At 47.4% G+C, this 26,797-nt stretch overlaps 1 protein-coding gene across 1 annotated transcript in view; it reads right to left on the bottom strand.

The window, feature by feature from the left end:
• Positions 1-23,482, bottom strand: part of ranbp9 (RAN binding protein 9) — a 92,493-nt gene extending 69,011 nt beyond the window's left edge. Inside the window, exon 1 of the mRNA XM_033014403.1 lies at positions 22,947-23,482. Within this exon, the coding sequence (XP_032870294.1) occupies positions 22,947-23,184 (238 nt within the window). The 5' untranslated portion in view covers positions 23,185-23,482. The remainder of the gene's footprint in view (positions 1-22,946) is intronic.
• Positions 23,483-26,797: the final 3,315 nt, after the last annotated feature.

The raw sequence follows: 26,797 nt of genomic DNA, 5'->3' as shown, positions 1-26,797 counted from the left end.
TGCCCAACGCATCACCGGTTCGTCACTCCCCTCCATTGAGTCTGTCCAAAGCAAGCGTTGTCTGCGAAGGACGCTCAGCATCGCCAAGGACTGCTCTCACCTCAGCCACAGTCTGTTTACCCTCCTCCCATCAGGGAGGCGCTACAGGTCTCTCCGTTGCCAGACCAGTAGGTCCAGGAACAGCTTCTTCCCTGCAGCTGTTACAACTCTGCACCTCAGTGATTGCCAGTCACCCCCCCCCCCCCCCGCCAGACACTCCTTCCCCCAGATAAATTGCACTATTGCTCATTATTCTATGTTCACTCTTCTGGGGGGATGCTAACTGCATTTCGTTGTCTCTGTACTGTACAATGCACAGACAATAAAGTTTGAATCTGAATATGAATCTGAATGTTCCATCTACACTAGTCTCACCTGCCTGTGTTTGGCCCATATCCCTCTAAACCTGTTCTACCCATGAATCTGTCAAAGTGTTTCTTAAACGTCACGATAGTCCCTGCCTCAACTACCTCCTCCAGATCGTCCCATACACCCACCACCCTTTGTGTGAAAACGTTACCCCTCAGGTTCCTACTAAATCTTTCCCCCTTCACCTTAAACCTGTTCTCGATTCCCCTATTCTGGATAAGAGATTCTGTGCGTTTATCCGATTTATTCCTCTGTTGACCTTGTACACCTCTATAAGATAACCCCACACGCTCCTGCGCTCCAAGGAATAGAGTCCTACCCTGCTGAACCGCTCCTTACAGCTCAGGCCCTCGAGTCCTGGCTTCTTCTCTGGATCCTTTTCAGTTTGACGACATCATTCCTACAACATGGTGCCCAAAACTGAACACAATACTCTAAATGTGGCCTCATCAACGTCTTACATAACCACATTAGTAAGGGTGTCAGAGTTTATTGGGAGAAAGCAGGAGAATGAGGTTGAGGGGGAAAAATAGATCAGCCACGATTGAATGGCGGAATAGACTTGATAGGCCGAATGGCCTAATTCTGCTCCTGGAACCTATGAACCTATGATCATGACCTTCCAACTTCTATACTCAAGTATTTCAAGGGCTACTGAATAATCCCATTGAACAACAGCAGAAAATTCAACTAAAAACTCAATTGTAATAACTGGGGGCCATACTTTAAGTAATTTTCCTTAACAAAATCCAAAAGTAAAAAGGAATAGTTAAGACGCACAAATAACATAGGTCATAGCAACATCAATACAAAATATACATGTAATAAAAAAGCATTTTGAGGATGTGACAGAAAGCAGAAACAATCAGCAGCACTATAGCAAGAATCCCTGTGTGGACTCCAACAGCAGCTAATGGTTCTTGATAGCAACCTAATTGCTACACAAATTAATAAGAGTGTCACAATGAGTGAGCTCATATCTTGGAATCCGAAGGTTACGCATGTGTTTAAGTCTTGCTATGGTCGGGCACATATAATCCGGGTTAGCATTTCAGTGGAAATAAAGGAGCAAAGTCCGATAAAATTGAGTTCCAGCTAGCTGAGTGCACTCCAGCACTATTTGGAGTGAGGAGGATATTTTGAGGCAGAGAAAGAATGGACAGCATGGAAACAGGCTAACCAGTCCGCATCGACCAGCGATCACCCCATACACTAACAGTATCCTACGGATCAAGAACAATTTACAATTTTACCAAGGCCAATTAACCTACAAACCTGCACGTCTTTGGGATGTGGGAGGAAACCGGAGCACCCGGAGAAAACACACGTGATTACAGGGAGAACATACAAACTCTGTACGGACAGCACCCATATTCAGGATCGAACCCGGGCCTCTGGAGCTGTAAGGCAGCAACTCTACCACTGCGCCACCGTGCCAACCAGTGCTTACATTTTGTTTCATACTTAACGGATTGAACAGAGTCGTGGCTTTTTGGACTTTGGAAGCAACTTCAAAGAGCTCGAATGGTAGGAAACTGTAACTTGCATTCCACTTGCAGTTCCACGGAAAATTACTTGCACAAGTTTCTCTCTCCAAATATTTATTGCATTTGGTGAAATGCAAAACAGAAGAACGTGCAATAATGGGAGGAAAGTAAGTGGTGCCAAGGAACCTTGCAATATATGTTTATGGATTCTTGAAGGTAACATTGAAACATATAAGATTGTTAAGGGCTTGGACACACTAGAGGCAGGAAACATGTTCCCGATGTTGGGGGAGTCCAGAACCAGGGGCCACAGTTAAGAATAAGGAGTAAGCCATTTAGAACGGAGACGATGAAACACGTTTTCTCAGAGAGTGGTGAGTCTGTGGAATTCTCTGCCTCAGAGGGCGGTGGAGGCAGCTTCTCTGGATGCTTTCAAGAGAGAGCTAGATAGGGCTCTTAAAATAGCGGAGTCAGGGGATATGGGGAGAAGGCAGGAACGGGGTACTGATTGCGGATGATCAGCCATGATCACATTGAATGGCGGTGCTGGCTCGAAGGGCCAAATGGCCTACTCCTGCACCTATTGTCTATTGTAACATGGCAGATGGGGCTGCACGATGGTGCAGCGATAGAGTTGCTGCCTTACAGCGCCAGAGACCCAGGTTCGATCCTGACCGGCGTGGTGTTGTCTTTATGGAGTTTCTACGTTCCCACCATGACCTGCGTGGGTTTTCCCCACACTATCCCACACACACTAGGGACAATTCACAATTACACCAAGTCAATCAACCTACAAACCTTCTTTGGAATGTGGGAGGAAACCGGAGATCCCGGAGTGGAATCGAACCAGCGTCTCTGGCGCTGTAAGGCAGCAACTCTACCATTGCCCCACCGTGCCGCTCACTACACTAAAATCATAAATTGTCCCTAGTGCGCATAGGATAGAGTTACTGCACAGGGATCACCTTTCGGCGCGGACTGGTGGGCTGAAGGGCCCGTTTCTGCGCTGTATCTCAAAATTAAAGTAAACTAAATCAACAAGGTGCTCAAAAAGCATAGGGATCCTTTCCTTCAGTGCACTATTGCATCTGAAAGGTAATGTTAGAACTGGCTCCAACACAAGGTGAGCCACACCTTAAGCATGGAATTTCAATCACCATGAAACAGGAAAACTACAAGTACATTTGAAGGGAGATTTATAAAGACGTTGACATGACCGGTAAATGACTGCCATGAGGAAAGATTGGATTAGCTAGTATTGTTTTCTTAGTAATGGTAGAGACTTAATTAAGGTGTATAATATGTTGAAGGCCCATTTTCTTAGTAAAGGGTTCAAGATACAGAGATAATAGATTTAAAATAATTTGTGGAAAGATTAGAAGGAAAGATTTTTTTTAACCACCCAACCAATTAGAGTAAAAAAAGGTGTGAAATCAGGCCCGTCAACACCAGTCCCACGTGCCTGCGTGTGGCCCATATCCCTCTCACCCTATCCTGTCCACGTACCTGTCTAAATGTTTCTTAATCGTTGTGATAATACCTGCATCAACTACCTCCTCCAGCAGCTTGTTCAAAACTTTGTGGAAAAAAGTTATTCCTCAGGTTCCTATTAAATCTTTCCCCCATCACCTTAAACCTATGTCCTCTGGTTCTCGATCCCCCTACTCTCGACAAGAAACTCTTGTGCGTTTACCCGATCTGCTCCTCTCACGATTTTGTTCACTTCTATAAGATCACCTCTCATCCTCCTGCGTGCCAAGGAATAGAGGCCTAGCCTGCTCAACCACTCCCTGTAGCTCAGGCCCTCGAGTCCTGGCGACATTCTCGCAAATCTTCTCTGCGCCCTTTCCAGCTTGACACCCCTTCCAGCTTGACAACAACTTTCCTGTAGCATGGTGCCAAGAACAGAACACAATACCCTAAGGGCAGCCTCACCAATGTCTTATATGACTGCAACATGACCCCCCCCCCCCCCCAACCTCTATACTCAATACTCTGACTGATGAACGCCAAAGAGCCGAAATCACCACGATACGACCCTATCTACCTGCGACGCCACTTTCAAGGATTATAGGAATACAATGCCCTTAAGGGGTGATAAGAGGCAGAATTATTGCTGGCGGCCCAATCAATTATAATTCAAAATACTCAATTTTACAGGCAACAGGTTAAACTAAAATAACAGTAAGATACATGTTGTTGACCATATACTTTGTATTGGACAGCACAGAAGCACGACAGTTAATGCTGCTGCCTCATAGCTCCAGCAACCTGGATTGATTCTGAATTCATGTCATGGTATGAGATGGCCTTTCAGCCCATCGAGTCTACTCTGCCATTCAATCATGGCTGATCTGTCTTTCCCACTCAACCTCATTCTCCTGTCTTTCCCCCCGTAGCCGCTGGCACCCGTACTAATCAAGGATCTATAAATCTCTGCCGTGCAAAATATCCATTGACTTGGCCTCTAGAGCAGTCTGTGCAATGAATTGTGACTTCTCAATGCTGCCTGTATGTAGTTTGCATGTTCTCACTGTGACAACATGGGTTTTTCTGGGTACTCCAGCTTTCTCTTCCCCCCCCCCCCCCCCCCCCCCTCTTTCCCCCTCCTCCCCCCCCTCCCTCCCCCATCCTTAAAACACACTGGTTGGTAGGTTAATTGGTTTCTGCAAGTCATCCTTGCAAAGAGTAGGAGTAAACGGGTCCTTTTCACAATGGCAGGCAGTGACTAGTGGGTACCGCAGGGCTCAGTGCTGGGACCCCAGCTATTTACGATATATATTAATGATTTGGATGAGGGAATTGAATGCAACATCTCCAAGTTTGCGGATGACACGAAGCTGGGGGGCAGTGTTAGCTGTGAGGAGGATGCTAGGAGGCTGCAAGATGACTTGGATAGGCTGGGTGAGTGGGCAATGTGGATAAATGTGAGGTTATCCACTTTGGTGGCAAAAACAGGAAAGTAGACTTTTACCTGAATGGTGGCCGATTAGGAAAAGGGGAGATGCAACGAGATCTGGGTGTCATGGTACACCAGTCATTGAAAGTAGGCATGCAAGTGCAGCAGGCAGTGAAGAAAGCAAAAGGATTTGAGTACAGGAGCAGGGAGCTTCTACTGCAGTTGTACAGGGTCTTGGTGAGACCACACCTGGAGTATTGCGTACAGTTTTGGTCTCCTAATCTGAGGAAGGACATTCTTGCCATAGAGGAAGTACAGAGAAGGTTCACCAGACTGATCCCTGGGATGTCAGGACTTTCATATGAAGAAAGACTGGATAGACTCGGCTTGTACTCGCTAGAATTTAGAAGATTGAGGGGGGGGGGGGATCGTGTAGAAACTTACAAGATTCCTAAGGGGTTGGACAGGCTAGATGCAGGAAGTGTTCCCGATGTTGGGGAGGTCCAGAACAAGGGGTTACAGTTTGAGGATAAAGGAGAGATCTTTTGGGACTGAGATGAGAAAAACATTTTTTACAAAGAGAGTGGTGAATCTCTGGAATTCTCTGCCACAGAGTGTAGTTGATTGAGGCCAGTTCATTGGCTATATTTAAGAGGGAGTTAGATGTGGCCCTTGTGGCTAAAGGGATCAGGGGGTATGGAGAGAAGGCAGGTACAGGATACTGAGTTGGATGATCAGCCATGATCATATTGAGTGGGGGTGCAGGCTCGAAGGGCCGAATGGCCTACTCCTGCAACTATTTTAATAATTATTTTTAAAAAAATAAGTGACTATTTGTAGAATCAATGGTACCTTACTGTCACATGTACCCAAGTACAATGACATTTTTTTTTTGCATACGGTCCAGTGACAATTCTCCTATACATTAGGCACAGTTATACTGAATGTAAAAATATAAGGAAGTAGACCACACTAAGTATGAGTTGCCACGTTTTAGGCACCATCCTAGACCCTTCAAGTCTGAATTTTCTTTAGATATTAGTCCTAACATGGCCATAAAAGCCCCTTGTCCTGGCGACAGCGCTGGGTCATAGAGTTGCCGGGGTCAACATGGCCTGGTGATGCAGTCAGTGTTCTCCACCGCTACAGGCCGCGTGCGTCTAAACCATGAGCTCGGTCACTTGGAGTGGAGGCTGTTTTATGACGGCATGATGGCGCAGCGGTAGACTTGATGCCTTGCAGCGCCAGGGACCCGGGCTCAATCCTGACTATGGGGTGCTGTCTGTTAGGGTTGCCAACTTTCTCACTCCCAAATAAGGGACAAAAGGTCAAAATGAGGGTCAAATTCCCAACGGCCACTCGTTGACTGACTCAGCTGGGGGAATGATGAGTTGGCCCGGGTGTTGGACTGCACACAAAGCCCAGCCGGCGGGCCAGCTGAGCAGTTTTGGCCCAGGCGCCGGACTTTGCGCACGATGTCCGGCACCCCATCCAACTCATGAACCGATGATCGGCCATGAGAAGGAGGGGTGATGGTATCGGCAGTAAGCGAAGGTCGGACAGCTGGCTGGGCTGCCGAGTGACAGGGCCACGGGTGAGGCACTGCTGCTGCTGCTGCTGCACTCTATGGGCTGCACTACGTCGGGACGGGTGAGGCGGGGCCGGACGCGGCGCTCCGACCCGACAGTCCCCTCGACCCGAGCAGTAGCAGTCAAATGCGGGACAAGGACGGTCCCGTATGGGACAAACCAATTTAGCCCAATATACGGGATGTCCCACTAATACGGGACCGTTGGCGACCCTACTGTCTGTACAGAGTTTGTACGTGGTAGAATCTTGAGGGCGGCAGAAGCTCCCAGAACCCTGTGGCCTACAGGGGGAGACGCCGAGTCAGCCACTGCTTTGAGAAACCGGAGGACCAAGGACTGGAAGGGGAGAGCCCACCGAGGTGACCTGTGCTCGGCCCCAAATGGAGCCGGCAACGACAACGTGCAAGGAGCAGAGGGGGAACCGGGGTCTGGCCTACCGCGCCCTTGAGGCCGGCTGCAGGAGGCTCCCCTGGGGAACAAAGGTTGAGGGACGACGATAGGGACGTCGGTTCGTGGGTTGATCCACACATCCAAGGAAAGGCTGACGGCTGGAGGCTCTACAACAGCCTGGGACTCGCCTGGATCGGGCACCACTCATAAGAACTAGCGTGGACTGGACGTTGAAAACAGCGGCAAATCATGGCGCCTCTTGCACACGGGATCAGTAGACTATTTCTGTAGAATTTACTAATTGGGGATGTGCTTAGGTTATGGCAATACTCTACTGGACTGTTTGTAAGAAAATAATTTCACTGTGCTTATGCACTTCCCACGTGACAATAAAACCACCAACCATTGAACATTCTCTTAGTCTCCGAGTCAATTTTCTCTGGGATCAGGTGCACCTGAAATTAGTTTACTTGGCATCATAGGACATAGAAAAATAGGTGCAGGAGTAGGCTATTCGGCCCTTCGAGCCAGCAACGCCATTCAATATGATCATGGCTGATCATCTAAAATCAGTAGGTACACAAAAATGCTGGAGAAACTCAGCGGGTGCAGCAGCATCTATGGAGCAAAGGAAATTTTCCCCCATATCCCTTGATTCTTTTAGCCCGAAGTGCTAAATCTAACTCTCTCTTGAAGCCTTTGGAGTGCGGGAGCAAACTGGAGCACCCAAAGAAAACCCAAGCGGTGGCAGGGAGAACGTACGAACTCTGTACAGACAGCACCCGAGGTCGGGATCTCTGTGCTGCTCTCAAATGTTTAGCCATAAGGGGGGGGGGGGAGGGGGGGGCGGGGGGGTGGGGTTGCGGGGCGAAGCAAATTTAGTTTCTGGTTGCTGATCAAGTTTCCACATTAGATTAGTTTGTATAAAGCATGCAAAAGAACAAAACCTCATGCAATTCTCCCCCTCAGGCAGCCCACGTTAATGTAAAAGCATTATGTTTGGCACAGTCATTGTGAGCCGAAGGGCCTGTTCCTGTGTTGTACTTTCCTGTGTTCTATGTACCGAGGCAGATGAGCCATTTGCTGCGGGGCAACAGAAGCAACATCTATATGCACAAAATGGACATTCTGTTTGTTTGCAAAGTTCACAAAATGTAGCAAGATGTGCCCATTCCTATCCCCATGCTAAAACATACTGTGGTCTCAAGAGTTGGCACCGACCCTCTTTCAAGGTTGCCACAACGGAAAAACAATTTAGATATGCTGACATCTTAACTTTGTCAAGTGGGACGAATTTAATCCCTACACATATGAGATGTAACATGAAGTTGGAACGATGCCTGGCCTCGGGGCGTATTAGCTACAGGGAGAGGTTGGACAGACCTGGATTGTTTTCTCTGGAACGTCGGAGGTTGCGGGGAACCGATAGAAGTATATAAAATTATGAGAGGTGGAGATAGGGGAGACAGTCAGAACTTTTTTTCCAGGGCACAAATGTCAAATACCAAAGGACATAGCTTTAAGGTGAGAGCGACAAAGTTTAATGGAGATTTACAAGGCAAGATTTTTTGTATGCAGAGCTTGGTCGGTGCCTGGAATGTCCGCCAAGGAAGATGGTAGAAGCATCAACCAGCAAGGATTAGAGCGATGGAGGCATATAAAATTATGGGAGGCATAGATAGGGTGGACAGTCAGAACCTTTTACCCCAGGATAGAAAAATCAAATAATATTGGACATAACTTTAAGGTGACGGGGCAAATTTTAAAAGAGATGTGCAGGGGAAGTTTTGTTTTTACACACAGAAGGTGGCGAGTGCCTGGAACACGCTGATGGGGGTGGTAGTTGAAGGAGATGTGATAAAGGCATTTAAGAAACTTTTGGATCGGCATGTGGATATGCAGGGAATGGAGGGATATGGATTATGTGCAGGTAGATAAGAGGTGGTCTTGGCATGTTTAGCACAGACATTGTGAGCCAAAGGGCCTAGTCTTGTGCTGTTTTGTTCTATGTTCTTAGAACAGCAAATAGCGCTCTAAGGCAGCAACTCTATCGCTGTGCCACTGTGCCGTGCCATCATAGGATCATGTTTATAGACAATACACAATAGGTGCAGGAGTAGGCCATTTGGCCCTTCGAGCCAGCACCGTCATTAAATGTGATCATGGCTGATCATCCACAATCAGTACCCCGTTCCTGCCTTCTCCCCCGAGTCCGCTATCTTTAAGAGCCCTATCCAGCTCTCTCTTGAAAGTATCCAAAGAACCGGCCTGAGGCAGAGAATTTGCGGCTCCCTGTGTGAAAAATCATGTTTGGCATGGTCAATATTGGCCAAAGGGCCTGGTCCTGTGGTGTACATCCACACACACACACAGGTGCTATGTTCTAAACTTATTGGAGCAGTTTTTAAAAACATCTCCAACAGAACATGTCCAGTGAGTGAGCTCTTGGGGCATGGTCTGCCTGATGGAAGCTGCTGAGATGTGGAGGATGCGCAGCTTGGGAAAGGTAAATGTAGGCTGATCGGCACAACGAGCAGTAGATCCAATCTGTGGGCCAGTCTCATCAAGAAACTGCCAACTACCACAAGTAAACACACGTACCCCATAAACGGACACAAAGTGCTGGAGTAAATCTACCAGGGCAGCACGGTGGCGCAGAGGTAGAGTTGCTGCCTGACAGCTGACTACAGGTGCTATCTGTACGTTCTCTCCGTGACCTGCGTGGATTCGATGCAGTGCCGTCATGGTGGCACAGCAGTAGAGTTGCTGCCTTACAGCAAAATGCAGTGCCAGAGACCCGGGTTCGATCCCGACTACGGGTGCTGTCTGTATGGAGTTTGTACCTTTTCCCCGTGATCTGCGTGGGTTTTCTCAGAGAACTTCGGTTTCCTCCCACACTCCAAAGACGTACAGGTTTGTAGGTTAATTGGCTTGTTTAATTGGCTAGATAAAATGTTAAATTGTCCAAGTTGGCGATATGCAGAGTACTGCCCTTCCGACTACAAAATTCAGAAGGTTCAGAAGGATTTTCTCCGGTATCTCCAGTTTCCTCACACACTCCAAAGACATACATGTTTGTCGGTTAATTGGCTTGGTATAATTGTAAATTGTCCCTAGTGGGTGTAGGATTGTGTCAGCGTGCACGGATCCCTGGTCAGCGCGGACTCGGTAGGCCGCTGTATCTCCAAACCAAACTAAACAAAAAGACCAAAGTCAATTTCATGGAGATGGGAACAATTTTGGGGTAGGCTGGCTGAATAAAAGCAGAAGATAACATGTCAAGACTAAACCTGAAGAAAAAAGGGCACAAAGGAATATGGGGAATAATCAGGCTGTCACAAAGGTTAACTTTGATTGGGAAAGCAAAGAGGAACACCAACACAAAATAGAAAACAATATATTGCATGTTCTAAAATATGAACATATCAATCAGGATAGTACCACAAAGATAAAAATCAAATTAAAAAGTATGATAGTTATATTGTCTCGGTCGGTGAAAGATAATTGATAGCTCGATGTTTGACAAACCTTATTTAATCATTAAAGTAACATGAAGTGTAGATAAGATTAATAAAGTACACTTGATAATCTTCATTTTCAAAAGGATGTTGTCAAGCTTGTAAGGGTTCTGAGAAGATTTACCTGGATGTTGCCAGGACTCGAGGGAGCTATTGGGATAAGTTGAGCAAGCTCAGACTCTATTCCTTGGAGCGCAGGAGAATGAGAGGTGATCTTACAGAGGTGTACAAAATCATGAGAGAAATAGATCGGGTAAATGCACAGCCTCTTGCCAATAATAGAGAATCGAGAACCAGAGGACATGGGTTTAAGGTGAGGAGGAAAAGATTCAAAGGGAACATGAACGGCAACTTTTTTTTGACACAAAGGATGGTGGGTGTATGGAACAAGCTGCCGGAGGAGGTAGTTGAGGCAGGTACTATCGCAACATTTAAGAAACATTTAGACAGGTACATGGATGGGGTTGGTTGAGAGTGATATGGGCCAAATGCAGGCAGGTGAGACTAGTGTAGATGGGGCATATTGGTCAGCTGGGCCAAAGGGCATTTCCATGCTGTATGATGCTATGACTCTAAAAGACTTTTAATATTTGTTTAGTTTAGAGATAGCCCAGAAACAGACTCTTTGGCCCACCGAGTCCACACCACCCAGCGATCCCTGCACACCAACACTATCCTACTCACACAAGGGACAATTTGTGGAATTCTCTGCCACAGAAGGCAGTAGAGGCCAATTCACTGGATGAATTTAAAAGAGAGTTAGATGGAGCTCCAGGGGATAGCAGAATCAAGGGATATATGGGGAGAAAGAAGGCACGGGTTACTGATTGTGGATGATCAGCCATAATCACAATGAATGGCAGTGCAGGCTCGAAGGGCCAAATGGCCTCCTCCTACACCTCTTTTCAATGTTTCTAAAACAGCAAGGGTTAAATGTAGCAACTCAGATTGGCTAAAGTATAAGCATTGCTAATTGCACATGAATAAATTACCTGATTATTAGACCTGATGGCTGAGAAAAAAGTTAATTCCGACCTTGCCATCCATTAGAGACTAATGGTCTTCCAAGTGTTAACATAAGACCGTTTCAAGGCACTGGACCTGTACTCGCTGGAGTTTAGTAGGTTGAGGGGAGACCTCTTTGAATCTTACCAAATAGTGGCATGTCTGGATAGCATGGACATGGAGAGGATGTTTCCATTAATGGGAGAGTCTAGGACCAGAGGGCACGGCCGCAGAATAAAAGGACACATCTTTAGAAAAGAGATGAGGAATTCCTTTAGTGGTGAATCTGTGGAATTCATTGCCACAGGCTGCTGCGGAGGTCAAGTCATTGGACATTTTTAAAATGGAGATTGGCAGATTCTTGATTAATAAGGGTGTCAAAGGTAATGCGGAGAAGGCAAGAGAATGGGGTCGAGAGGGAAAGATAGATCAGCCATGATTGAATGGCAGAGTAGACTCAATGGCCTGAATGGCCTAATTCTGCTCCTATGACATGAGCATACGAACAAAATGCACTTCAATAAATTGCACCATCTGCAGATAAACACTTCAAGTACAAACCCAGTCAGAAAATCACTGGATACTTTGTAGTTTTCTCACATCTGCAGGTACTTATCTTCTGATTTACAGGGTTAGTTGCCAATACAAGCTGAAACACCAAAAGCCTCACTGCATCTTGTGGTACCCCATCTGGGTTCACTGCTTGTTATCATGTTATTAAATTTAATTGAGCGATTTACTGCATACCACCTGCACAACCAGAACTAAAGTCAAAGCTCTTATGCAGTCTGCCTTTCTCCCCCCATGTTATTAGAGTCAGAGTCATTCAGCACTGAAACAGGCCCTTAGGCCCAACTTGCTCATGCCAACAAAAATGGCCTGTCTACGCTAGTCCCACCTGCATGCGTTTATGATGGACATAAAGAGATCAAGAAAGGGGTGAGGAGTCAATAGGTGCAGGAGCCAGCACCACAATTCAATGTGATCATGGCTGATCATCCCCAATCAGTACCCGGTTCCTGCCTTCTCCCATATCCCCTGACTCCACTATCTTTAAGAGGCCTATTGAGCTCTCTCATGAAAGTATCCAGAGAACCGGCCTCCACCGCACTCTGAGGCAGAGAATTCCACAGACTCACAGCTCATTGTGAAAAAGTGTTTCCTCATCTCCGTTCTAAATGGCTTACCCCTTATTCTTAAACTGTGGCCCCTGGTTCTGGACTCCCCCAACATTGGGAACAAGTTTCCTGCCTCTAGCGTGTCCAAACCCTTAATAATCTTATATGTTTCAATAAGATAACTGAATTAATTGCCTCATGCCTGTATTTGACGTACATCCTTCTAAACTTTTCCTTTGGCGATACAGCATGCACATGGCCCATTAGCTCACTGTGTCCGTGCCTAGTTCTATGTTATCCCTATATACCAAGGCAATTTTAGGGGCCAATTAACTTAAAAACCTGTTCAGGCCGCATTCTGAGTACTGTGAGCAAATTTGGGCCTCATATCTAAGGATGTGCTGGCTCTGGAGAGGGTCCAGAGGAGGTTTACAAGAAGGATTCCTGGAATGAGTGAGTTAACTTATGATGAGCGTTTGACAGTACTGGGCCTCTGTTCGCTTAGGAGGTTGAGGGGGACCTCATTAAAACTTACAGAATAATGAAAGGTATAGAGTGGATGTGGAAAGGATGTTTCCACTGGAGGGAGAGTCTAAGACCAGATGTCAAAGCCTCAAAATTAAAGTACGTTCCTTTAGGAAGGAGATGGAGGAATTTCTTTAGTCAGAGGGTAGTTAATCTGCGGAAGGTTGTGGAGGCCAAGGCAGGAGATATTTTTAAGGCAGAGATAGATAGATACTTGCTTAGAACGGGTGTCAAGGCAGGAAAATTGGATTAGGAAGCTGAGATAAGTCATGATTGAATGGCTGGGTGGACTCAATAGGCCGAATGGCCTAATTCTATTCCTATTACTTGGGGAAAAAACCTACATGTTTTTCAGGCATGATAGGAAATTGGACACCTGGAGCAAACCCACACAGTCACAGACAACTGAATCATCCTCCCACCAACGAGAGTGGTCCTGACCTCTAGTCTACCTCATTGAAGACCTTCGAACTATCTTTAATTGGACTTTACCGTACTTAATCTTGTATTAACACTATACTTTTAATCTTGTGTCTATACCCTCCGGACAGCTTGATTCTAATCATGTATAGTCTTTCCACTGACTGGATAGCGTGTGTCACAAAAAGTTTTTCACTGTATCTCAGTATACGTGACAATAATAACAAACTAGGCGGGGAGAACGTGCAAATTCCACACAGACAGCACCCAAGGTCAGGATCGAACCCAGATCTCAGGCGCTGTGAGACAGTAACACTCCCCGCTGCACCATGGTGTCGCTCTGATCAGCATCACTAGTCTGATATTTCAGTCTACAAGAAAGGCATAAGCAGAGGACCCATACTACAGATTCAGTAACATTACCGACAATGCTAACAGTTTGTACTAATATTAAAGATCTCATGGTATATTCGGCATAGTGGCGCAGCAGTTGAGTTGCTGCCTTACAAGCACCAGTGGCACAGGTCCGATCCAGACTATGGGTGCTGTCCCCATGGAGTTTGTACGTTCTCCCCGTGACCGCATGGGTTTTCTCTGAGTGCTCCAGTTTTGGTTTCCTCCCACATTCCAAAGACGTGCCGGTTTGGAGGTTAATTGGCTTCAGTAAATTGCACGAGTTCTCTGTCCTACACACAAGAGGCAAACGGTTGATCGTTGGTCGGCATGGACTCGGTGGGCTGAAGGGCCTGTTTTCACACTGTATCTCTAAACTAAAATGTAACTGCTACTCTCCTACTGAGTGGAGTCAGGGGGTGATGAATCAATGAGTTATGTATCAGGAAGGGTTGGGATGAGGTGGGACCTCATTGAAACTTACCGAATAGTGAAAGGCCTGGATAGGGTGGATGTGGAGAGGATGTTTCCACTAGTGGGAGAGTCTATGATTAGAGGTCATAGACCTTTAGAAGGCTGTGGAGACAAAGGCAATAGACATTTTTAAGGTGGAGATTGATAGGTTCTTGATTAGTAAGGGTGTCAAGGTTTATGGGGGAAAAGGCAGGAGAATGGGGTTGAGGAGGAAAGATAGATCAGCCATGATTGAATGGCAGAGTAGACTTGATGGGTCAAATGGCCTAATTCTGCTCCTACAATTTATGGATTTATGGTCAATCTCAATCCAGTTTCTCCCCAGAATTTTATTCCCACAGTTTCTGAGCAAGTTATTTCATTGCAATGTTATTCAACATCGTTTAGTGACGAATCTTAATGGCGACAGATACTGCCTCCAATACCTCAGCCATGGTATTGATATATAAAATTGTGAGAGGCATAGAGAGCAGAGTCAGAACCTTATTCCCCAGCATGGAAAAATCAAATACTGTGTTCGAGGGAATAACTTTATGGTGAGAGGGGCAACGTTTAAAGGTGGTGTGCAGGGCGAGTTTTATTTTCACATATGTGGGGTCAATTTTGTTTTTACACAGAGGGTGGTGAGTATCTGGAACGCGCTGTCAGGGTTGGTGGCTGAAGCAGATAGTTTAGTTTAGTAAAAGGTATAAGAGACTTGTAGATTGGAATATGGTGCAGATAAGATTTAAGAGAATGCTGCTAGAACTTGAGGGCCTGAGTTATAGTTTAAAATCTTTGCAAAGGCTACTGCGGAGACTTTAAACTGGAACGGTTGGGGGGAGGGACTCAAATAGAGAAAGCTAGTGTATGAGGCAGGAGGCAGAGAAGGGAAGCACTCAGACCCAACATGTAGGGGGGAAAGGAGAAAAAAATAATAAACAGAGAATAAGAGGTGGTGGGGTTCTTAAATGTGTGAGCAGAGAGACAGAGGGGTGTAAAATGAGGGTAGAAGCAATAGGTAGCAAGGTGAAAAGTAAAAGTGGCAGGCAGACAAATCCAGGACAAAAATCAAAAAGGGCAACTTTTCAACATAATTGTATAAGCGGTAAGAGCGTTGTAAAAACAAGCCTGAAGGCTTTGTGTCTCAATGCAAGGAGCATTCGTAATAAGGTGGATGAGTTGAATGTGCAGATAGCTATTAATGACTATGATATAGTTGGGATCACGGAGACATGGCTCCAGGGTGACCAAGGCTGGGAGCTCAACATCCAGGGATATTCAATATTCAGGAGGGATAGACAGAAAGGAAAAGGAGGCGGGGTAGCATTGCTGGTTAGAGAGGAGATTAACGCAATGGAAAGGAAGGACATTAGCTTGGAGGATGTGGAATCGATATGGGTAGAGCTGCGAAATACTAAGGGGCAGAAAACATTAGTGGGTGTTGTGTACAGGCCACCTAACAGTAGTAGTGGAGTTGGGGATGGCATCAAACAGGAAATTAGAAATGCGTGCAACAAAGGTAAAACAGTTATAATGGTTAACTTCAATCTACATATAGATTGGGTGAATCAAATTGGCAGGGGTGCTGAGGAAGAGGATTTCTTGGAATGTATGCGGGATAGTTTTCTAAACCAACATGTAGAGGAACCAACGAGAGAGCAGGCTATTCTAGACGGGGTATTGAGTAATGAGGAAAGGTTAGTTAGCAGTTTTGTTGTGCGTGGCCCCTTGGGCAAGAGTGACCATAATATGGTTAAGTTCTTCATTAGGATGGAGAGTGGCATTGTTAATTCAGAAACAAGGGTTCTGAACTTAAAGAAAGGTAACTTTGAGGGTATGAGACGTGAATTGGCCAAGATTGACTGGCAATTGATTCTTAAAGGGTTGACGGTGGATATGCAATGGAAGGCATTTAAAGACTGCATGGATGAACTACAACAATTGTTCATCCCAGTTTGGCAAAAGAATAAATCAGGGAAGGTAGTGCATCCGTGGATAACAAGGGAAATCAGGGATAGTATCAAAACAAAAGATGAAGCGTACAAATTAGCCAGAAAAAGCAGCCTACCAGAGGACTGGAAGAAATTCAGTCCAGCAGATGAGGACAAAGGGCTTAATTAGGAAAGGGAAAATAGATTATGAAAGAAAACTGGCAGGGAACATAAAAACTGACTGCAAAAGTTTTTATAGATATGTGAAGAGAAAGAGATTAGTTAAAACAAATGTAGGTCCCTTGCAGTCAGAAACAGGTGAATTGATCATGGGGAACAAGGACATGGCAGACCAATTGAATAACTACTTTGGTTCCGTCTTCACTATGGAAGATAAATAATCTGCCGGAAATAGCAGGGGACCGCGGGTCAAATGACATGGAGGAACTGAGTGAAATCCAGGTTAGCCGGGAAGTGGTGTTAGGTAAATTGAATGGATTAAAGGCCGATAAATCCCCAGGGCCGGATAGGCTGCATCCCAGAGTACTTAAGGAAGTAGCCCCAGAAATAGTGGATGCATTAGTGATCATTTTTCAAAACTCTTTAGATTCTGGAGTAGTTCCTGAGGATTGGAGGGTAGCTAATGTGACCCCACTTTTTAAAAAGGGAGGGAGAAAGAAAACAGGGAATTACAGACCAGTTAGTCTAACATCGGTAGTGGATGAAACTGCTAGAGAGTTATTAAAGATGGGATAGCAGCACATTTGGAAAGTGGTGAAATCATTGGACAAAGTCAGCATGGATTTACGAAAGGTAAATCATGTCTGACGAATCTTATAGAATTTTTCGAGGATGTAACTAGTAGAGTGGATAAGGGAGAACCAGTGGATGTGTTATATCTGGACTTTCAGAAGGCTTTCGACAAGGTCCCACATAAGAGATTAGTATACAAACTTAAAGCACATGGTATTGGGGGTTCAGTATTGATGTGGATAGAGAACTGGCTAGCAAACAGGAAGCAAAGAGTAGGAGTAAACGGGTCCTTTTCAGAATGGCAGGGAGTGACTAGTGGGGAACCGCAAGGCTCAGTGTTGGGACCCCAGCTATTTACAATATATATTAATGATTTGGACGAGGGAATTGAATGCAACATCTCCAAGTTTGCGGATGACACGAAGCTGGGGGGCAGTGTTAACTGTGAGGAGGATGCTAGGAGGCTGCAAGGTGACTTGGATAGGCTGGGTGAGTGGGCAGATGCAGTATAATGTGGATAAATGTGAGGTTATCCACTTTGGTGGCAAAAACAGGAAAGTAGACTATTATCTAAATGGTGGCCAATTAGGAAAAGGGGAGATGCAACGAGATCTGGGTGTCATGGTACACCAGTCATTGAAGGTGTAGCAGGCAGTGAAGAAAGCGAATGGTATGTTAGCATTCATAGCAAAAGGATTTGAGTATAGGAGCAGGGAGGTTCTACTGCCATACTTTCCATAGAGGGAGTACAGAGAAAGTTCACCAGACTGATTCCTGGGATGTCAGGACTTTCATATGAAGAAAGACTGGATAGACTCGGCTTGTACTCGCTAGAATTTACAAGATTGAGAGGGGATCTTATAGAAACTTACAAAACTCTTAAGGGGTTGGACAGGCTAGATGCAGGAAGATTGTTCCCGATGTTGGGGAAGTCCAGGACAAGGGGTCACAGTTTAAGGATAAAGGGGAAATCCTTTAGGACTGAGATGAAAAAAACATTTTTCACACAGAGAGTGGTGAATCTCTGGAACTCTCTGCCACAGAAGTCAGTTCTCTCTGCCACAGAAGCCAGTTCATTGGCTATATTTAAGAGGGAGTTAGATGTGGCCCTTGTGGCTAAAGGGATCAAGGGGTATGGATTCACACCTGGAGTACTGTGTACAGTTTTGGTCTCCAAATCTGAGGAAAGACACTCGGCCAATTCCCTCGGCCAAATCTTTGCCACCAAAGACATTCTTGCCATAGAGGGAGTACAGAGAAGGTTCACCAGACTGATTCCTGGGATGTCAGGACTTTCATATGAAGAAAGACTGGATAGACTCGGCTTGTACTCGCTAGAATTTAGAAGATTGAGGGGTGATCTTATAGAAACTTACAAAATTCTTAAGGGGTTGGACAGGCTAGATGCAGGAAGATTGTTCCCGATATTGGGGAAGTCCAGAACAAGGGGTCACAGTTTAAGGATAAAAGGGAAATCCTTTAGGACCGAGATGAGAAAAACATTTTTCACACAGAGAGTGGTGAATCTCGGGAATTCTCTGCCACAGAAGGTAGTTGAGGCCAGTTCATTGGCTATATTTAAGAAGGAGTTAGATGTGGTCCTTGTGGATAAATGGATCAGGGGGTATGGAGAGAAGGCATGTACAGGATACTGAGTTGGATGATCAGCCATGATCATATTGAATGGCGGTGCAGGCTCGAAGGGCCGAATGGCCTACTCCTGCACCTATTTTCTATGTTTTCTAATCAGTACCCCGTTCCTGCCTTCTCCCCATATCCCCTGACTCCGTTTGAGCAGGCTGGGAGCACAGCAAAATGAGGGGTGATCTTATAGAGGTGTACAAAATCATGAGAGGAATAGATTGGGTAAACGCATAGTGTCTCCTGCCCAGAGTAGGGGAATCAAGAACCATGTGCTGGCTCTGGAGTGGGTCCAGAGGAGGATTATAAGAATGATTCCAGGAATGAGTGGGTTAACATATGAGTGTTTGACAGCACTGGGCCTGTACTCGCTGGAGTTCAGAAGGATGAGGGGGTCTTCAAAGTCCACATTAGCAAATTTGCAGATGACAGAAAGCTGGTGGCAGTGTGAACTGTGAGGAGGATGCTATGAAAATGCAGGGTGACTTGGACAGGTTGGGTGAGTGGGCAGTGAGGTTATCCACTTTGGTAGCAAAAACAGGAAGGCAGATTATTATCTAAATGGTGTCAAGTTGGGAAAAGGGGAAGTACAATGGGATCTGGGGTCCTTGTTCATCAGTCAATGAAAGTAAGCATGCAGGTACAGCAGGCAGTGAAGAAAGCGAATGGCATGTTGGCCTTCATAACAAGAGGAGTTGAGTATAGGAGCAAGTAGGTCCTTCTGCAGTTGTACAGGGCCCTGGTGAGACCATACCTGGAGTATTGTGTGCAGTTTTGGTCCCCTAATTTGGGGAAGGAATTCTTGCTGTTGAGGGACCGCAGCGTAGGTTCACAAGGTTAATTCCTGGGATGGCGGGACTCTCATATGCTGAGAGAATGGAGCGGCTGGGCTTGTGTACTCTGGAATTTAGAAGGATGAGAGGGTACCTTATTGAAACATATAAGATTATTAAGGGTTTGGACATGCTAGAGGCAGGAAACATGTTCCCGATGTTGAGGGGTGTCTAGAACCAGGGGCCACAGTTTAAGAATAAGGGGCAAGGCATTTAGAACAGAGATGATGAAACACATTTTCACACAGAGTTGTGAGAATTCTCTGTCTCAGAGGGTGGTAGAGGCCGGTTCTCTGGATACTTTCAAGAGAGCTTGATAGGGCTCTTAAAGATAGCGGAGTCAGGGGATATGGGGAGAAGGCAGGAACGGGGTACTGATTGTGGATGATCAGCCATGATCACATTGGATGGTGGTGCTGGTTCGAAGGACCGAATGGCCTACACCTGCATCTATTGTCTATTGAAACTTACAGAACACTGAAAGGCTTGGATAGAGTGGATGTGGAGAGGATATTTCCACTAGTGAGAGAGTCCAGGACCGGAGCTCATAGCCTCAGAATTAAAGGACATTCCTTTTGGAAGGAGATGGGGAGGAATTTCTTTAGTCAGAGGATGGCAAATCTGTGGAATTCTTTGCCAAAGGCGGCTGTGGAGGCCGTCAATTTATATTTTTAAGGTTGAGATAGATAGATTCTTGATTAGTACGGGTGTCAGGGGTTTTGGGGAGAAGGCAGGAGAATGGGGTTAGAAGGGAGAGATAGATCAGCCATGATTGAATAGCAGATTCTGCTATCACTTATGACCTTATGAGAGGACATAGGACAATAGGTGGTGAGCGTATGGAACGAGCAGCCAGAAGAGGTAGTTGAGGCAGGTATTATTGCAACGTTTAAGAAGCATTTAGACAGGTACATGGATAGGACAGGTTTAGAGGGATATGGGCCAAACACAGGCAGGTGGGACTAGTGCAGATGGCACATGTTGTCCGGTGTGGAAAGGTTGGGCCGAAAGGCCTGTTTCCACGCTGTATAACTCTAGGATTTTATGATATGAATGTGCATGGAATGGAGGGATATGGGTTATGTGCAGGCAGGTTATGTGTTGGCATTGACATCATGCTCATCACAGACATTGTGGGCCAAAGGGCCTAATCCTGTGCTGTACTGTTCTATAGACTGACCTCAGAGAAGCAACAAATAAATTATTCTATTCACTAAATAATTTAATTGGTAAACAAACTTCTGCAGAATGAAACATTTTGCACTCAAGTGACATCACCGAGTATTGTGATATCTCAAATGAAGACAGAGATAATATTACACTGACATTGAGTACAGAGGGAAGGAAGGCCATGAGAAATATCTGCAAAGAACTTGAAATATTGGTTATGATACTTGTGCAGGATAGATGAAGCAAAATGACTTAAGATATGGTAACATGGCAGAAAACTGCAAGTCATACACATCCACCAACAAAGTCAGGTGTTGCCTGTTTTGATCCCATTTTTCCTTTAAGTTACTTTTCATCTGCATATTTTACTACAAAGATAATACAAATATAACGTGGGAACTGGTCAAAATTTTAAACTGAGATTAGAGTTATCAAACTGCATTAAAATATACCAGTAACCGTCCATTTCTCGTTCACCGTTCAACTAGGATCTTTTTATTTAAATCTACCATGAGCAAAATATATCCATCACAGCTATGATTTTTGGCACTGGGCCAGTTAATTGTCTTTCTGTGGCATAAGTGTTAGAACACTCAGATCTTAAAAAGATGATACACTTTTAAATGTAAAAACCTCAAGAAAACAAATTCAATCCTGGCTAACTTTGACAATGTTGCTGTTGTTCTTGTTTTGCATCTTTTGGTGACAACGCCAGGTAACTAATTTTATCCTTTTGTCAATTCTTCCAAATATTCAATCCACAAAATTAGAGCATTTCAATGGAGTATTATGGAACATGGAACAGTACAGCACAGGCCCTTCAGCCCACAATATCTGTGCTGAACCTTATTGATATTTGTCAACTACGGAAACTATAAATATCTAAACTTCGCTTACTCAAAGCAAAACGGATATGTATGTAAATCAGCACGTCATTGTCTAAATTTAAAGCTTCTTTCTAGTCTCCAAATAATGGTTGTCCCTGTAACTCACTGCAGCACCCTTAATTAATCACTGTTTATCCTCTCACTTCCAACAAGTCTAACGAGTTTAAAACACCATGACTTTGTTTTATATTTAAATTGATAGCTGTTAACACCAACATTGTCCCATCCATCCTTTTGCCACGTTCTATTGGTACTGTATATATAAAAAAAATAGTTTGCTTTAAAAGTTTGAGGTAGTCTGAAAAAGGGTCTCGATGCCTTCTTCAGGCCCGAAATGACTCCAGTTACTCCAGCACTTTGCGTCTATCTTCGGTATAAACCAGCAGCTGCAGTTCCTTCCTACACATTTTGTCAATCGTTGTACTCCCCCCCCCCTACTCTCAAGTTGGGGGGGGGTTGTTTCTTAAACTCCAAACGGGTCTTTTGTGCGAGTGACTTGTTTAAAAAGGCTGCCTTTTACAAGACAGGTTTGGGTGGTTTCCTGGCTGCAAGATTTGACTGTGTAAATGCTTGCTTTAACTCTGTTTAATTCCACACACACACACAGAGGGTTAACAAAGCTCTACCGAGAGCCTAGGCCCAGTTGACATGTCATGAAGGGCTTGTCCTTCCTCCCTTGCAGCCTGCTGGATAAGGAAGTCTCTGGCTAGCAGACAGTGAGAGAAAGGAGAGCGGGTGGGTGACTGGATGCCTGGCTCCAAGCCCCACAAACCTCCCCCCCCACAGAACTTTTCCCCACGCCCCCCAATCCTCTCCCATCTCCCCCACACAAACCTCCTCCATCTCCCCCCACACAAACCTTCCCTCACCACCCTACAGACTCCCCCACATCTCCTCCCTCTTCCTCAAACATCCCCTGCCCTACAAATCTCCATCTCCCCCACAAGCCTCCTGCCACCCCCCCATTCCACCCCACATACAAACCTCCTTCACCCTAAAAATAACTGCCCCCACTCCCCCTCAAACCCATTCCTCACAAACCTCTCCCCAAACCATTCCTCTACAGAAACCTCCCCCTACCCCCATCTCCCCCACACAAACCTCCCATCGGGCCCGTCCCCCCCACAAACCCCTCGACACCTCCCCCTACCCCTTCAAACATCCCCTACCCCTTCAAACATCCCCCACCCCAACCCCCCCCCCCATAAACCAACCCCATCCCCTCACAAACCCATCGACACACCTCTTCCTACCCCCCCTCAAACCACTACCCTACCACCCACACAGACCTCCTCCCATCCCCCACCCCCCCCAAAACACAACCCAATCACCCACCCACAAATCGCGACACGTCTCCACCCTGCCCCCTCAACACCCCCCACACACACACACACACACACAAAGCTCCCCCAACCCACTCACAAACCATCTCTCACACAAACCACCCCCACCCCCCACACACAAACTCTTCCCCACCCCCGGGCTGGTTGCTAAGCAAGGCCCTCGTCAGCCCCCGGGCTCACCTTTGTAGTGGACCCGCAGGTTGTTCTGAGACAGGCCGATGTAGCTGTACTTGTCCTTCGGGCTCCAGCACCGGGGTAGCGGCGTCTCCCGCTCGTCCACGGCCGGGTAGAGGCGCTTGAAGCGATCCGCCAGCTCCTTCTCCTGGGGGTTGAAGGCCGCCTCGCCGTGGGCTGCTGTCGCTGTTACCGCCACCACCGCCGCCGCCGCCGCCGACACCGACACCGACAGCCCGGCCATGGCGGCGGGGCCGGGATGAGGGGGTTGACTGAGGAGAGGCCGGGATGAGGAGGGGAGGGTTGAGGTAAGACCGACCGAGGCCGCGGGTTGAGGAGAGGCCGGGGACCCGGGAGGAGTGTAGTGGTGGATGGGCTGTCCTTAGAGCCGGCTGGAGGCCGCTGTCTCTCCGCCCGCCCAGGCCGAGGAGGAGGAGGGGGAGTTGCTGTTGCTGTTGCCGCCGCTGCTGCTGCTGCTGTTGCTGCTCCTGCATCCGCGCCGCCGCCGCTCAGTGACAGGCCGCTGCCCGGCGCGCGCCTCACTGGCCGCGCGCTCAGCTCAGCCCAGCCTCAGCCTCAGCCCGGCCCGCGGGGGCGCGCCCGGGGCCAGAGGGGGAGGGGGGCGGGGAGCAGGTACAAGGGGCGGGGTCACAAGGGTGGGCGGGGTCTGAGGAGGAGGGGTCTGTGGGGGGAGGCGAGGCCGCGACTGGGGGGCGGGGCCTGAGTGGTCACAGGAAGGGCGGGCTTCACTAGGAGGGGGTGGAGTTACAGCTAAAGGGGCGGTGTCGTGGCTGGGGGGCGGGGCCTGTGTGGTCACAGGAAGGGCGGGGTCGAAGTAGGGCGGGCTTCACGAGGAGGGGGTGGGGTTACAGCTAAAGGGGCGGGGTCGTAATTGGGGGGCGGGGCCTGTGTGATCACAGGAAGGGCGGTGTCGAAGTAGCTAAAGCTGGGGTTACAGCTAAAGGGGCGGGGCCTGCGGACTGGGGGCGGGGTCTCGGAGGGGGAGGAAGCACAACGGGATCTGGGTGCCCTTGTTCATCAGTCAATGAAAGTAAGCAAAGGTACACAATAATGCTGGAGAAACTCAGCGGGTGCAGCAGCATCTATGGAGCAAAGGAAATAGGCAACGTTTCGGCCCGAAACGTTGCCTATTTCCTTCACTCCATAGATGCTGCTGCACCCACTGAGTTTCTCCAGCATTTTTGTGTACCTTCGATTTTCCAGCATCTGCAGTTCCTTCTTAAACACAATGAAAGTAAGCATGCAGGTACAGCAGGCAGTGATGAAAGCGAATGGCATGTTGGCCTCAATAACAAGAGGAGTTGAGTATAGGAGCAAAGCGGTCCTTCTGCAGTTGTACAGGGCCCTAGTGAGACCACACCTGGCGTGTTGTGTGCAGTTTTGGTCCCCTAATTTGAGGAAGGACATTCGAGGGAGTGCAGTGTAGGTTCACCAGGTTAATTCCCGGGATGGCGGGAATGTCATATGCTGAGAGAATGGAGCGGCTGGGCTTGTATACTCTGGAATTTAGGATGAGAGGGGATGTTATTGAAACATATAAGATTATTAAGGGATTGGGCACGCGAGAGGCAGGAAACAATCAATCAATCAATCAATCAGTTTTTATTCATCACATACACAATAAAGTGGAGTGAAATGAACTTGCCAGCAGCAGTACAATCAAAAAAGAACACTCAATACACAATAAAATTTAACATAAACATCCACCACAGCATTTTTCACTGTGGTGGAAGTCACAAAGTACATTCAGTCCTCCATTGTTCCCCCGTGGTCGGGGCCATGAACCTCCGCAGTCGCCGCTGCGGCGGCCAGATGTACAGGCCCTCTCGTCGGGACAGTAAGTCCCAAATCGGTGCTTCCCTACGGCTTCCCTACGGACATTGCGGCTTCAGGATGTTGTAGGTCGCAGGCCGAGCGGTCGGAGCTCTTCTCTGGCTGTCCCCGGCGAGGGAACCCCAGCTCAGATGGTAAGCCCACGCCGCGCCCGCGGCTAGAAGCTCCGCAGACCGCGGCTTTAGGGTGTTATCGGCCGTGGGCCGGCGATCGGAGCTCTTCTCCGGCGATCCCTAACGAGGGATCCCAGGTTCCGGACGCCGCGCCCACGGCTAGAAGCTCCGCAGACCGCGGCTTCAGGATGTTATAAGCCGCGGGCCAACGATCGGAGCACTCCCTTCTGGTGACCCTGGCAAGGGCTCGCCCGCTCCGCGATAAGAAGTCCACGCTGCGCCCGCTGCTGAAACTCCGGGCCCGACTCCGGGAAAGGCTGCACCAATCCATGGTGTTAGGCTGTGAGGGAGGCGACATGGAAAAAGTCGCCTCTCCGTGGAGGAGGCGACCGAAAGCTGTTCCCCCCTTACCCCCCTCACCACCCCCCACACAACACACCAAGAGACATTAAAACACACATTGAGACTCACTAAAAAAACCCTATAAAAGTAGAAATGACGAACACGCTGCTGGCAGGGCAGCCGTCTCGCAACGCCCCCACTGAACGAGTTGTAATCCTCATGTATAATATGTTTCCGATGTAAAACTTGTTTCCGATGTTGGGGAAGTCCAGAGCCAGGGGCCACGGGTTAAGAATAAGAGGTAGGCCATTTAGAACGGAGAGGAGGAAACTTTTTCACACAGAGAGTGAGTCTGTGGAATTTTCTGCCTCCGAGGGCAGTGGAGGCAGGTTCTCTGGATACTTTCAAGAGAGAGCTCGATAAGACTCTTAAAGATAGCGGAGTCAGGGGATATGGGGAGAAGGCAGGAACAGGGTACTGATTGTAGATGATCAGCCATGATCACATTGAATGGTTAACATTGAATGAATCACATTGGCTGGCTCGAAGGTCCGAATAGCCTACTCCTGCACCTATTGTCTATATTGAGTCTAATGGAGGGGGTCTAATGGAGGGGGGGGTCTCATGGAGGGGGAAGGGTCTAATGGGGGGGTATGGAGGAGGGGTCTCATAGAGGGGGGTCTCATGAAGGGGGAAGGGTCTAATAGAGTTGGGTCTCAGTGGGGGGCCTAATGGATGAGGAGGGGTCTAATTGAGGGGGAGGGGTCTAATGGAGGGGAGGGGCCTAATGGATGATGAGGGGTCTAATGGAAGGGGAGGAGTCTAATGGAGGGGAGGGGCCTAATGGATGAGGAGGGGTCTAATTGAGGGGGAGTGTCTAATGGAGGGGAGGGGCCTAATGGATGAGGCGGGGTCTAATTGATGGGGAGTGTCTAATGGAGGGGGAGTGTCTAATGGAGGGGGAGGGGTCTAATTGAGGGGCGTGTCTAATGGAGGGGGAGGGGTCTAATGGAGGGGGAGGAGTCTAATTGAGGGGGAGGGGTCTAATGGAGGGGGGGTCTAATTGAGGGGGAGGGGTCTACTTACAAAATTCTTAAGGGGTTGGACAGGCTAGATGCAGGAAGTTTGCTCCCGATGTTGGGGAAGTCCAGGACAAGGGGTCACAGCTTAAGGATAAGGGGGAAATCCTTTAAAACCGAGATGAGAAGAACTTTTTTCACACAGAGAGTGGTGAATCTCTGGAACTCCCTGCCACAGAGGGTAGTCGAGGCCAGTTCATTGGCTATATTTAAGAGGGAGTTAGATGTGGCCCTTGTGGCTAAGGGGATCAGAGGGTATGGAGAGAAGGCAGGTACGGGACACTGAGTTGGATGATCAGCCATGATCATATTGAATGGCGGTGCAGGCTCGAAGGGCCGAATGGCCTACTCCTGCACCTAATTTCTCTTTCCCTCTATCACTCTCATTTTCACCCAACAAACAGCTGACAATGGCCTGTTTCCTTTATCATCTTTCCCTTGTCCCTAACCAGTCTGATGAAGGGTCTCG

This window comes from Amblyraja radiata, chromosome 2 (assembly GCF_010909765.2).
Source record: "Amblyraja radiata isolate CabotCenter1 chromosome 2, sAmbRad1.1.pri, whole genome shotgun sequence".
NCBI classification, from domain to species: Eukaryota; Metazoa; Chordata; class Chondrichthyes; order Rajiformes; family Rajidae; genus Amblyraja; species Amblyraja radiata.
The sequence above is the reverse complement of the archived record's forward strand: the minus strand, read 5'-3'. Positions and strand labels throughout refer to the sequence as shown.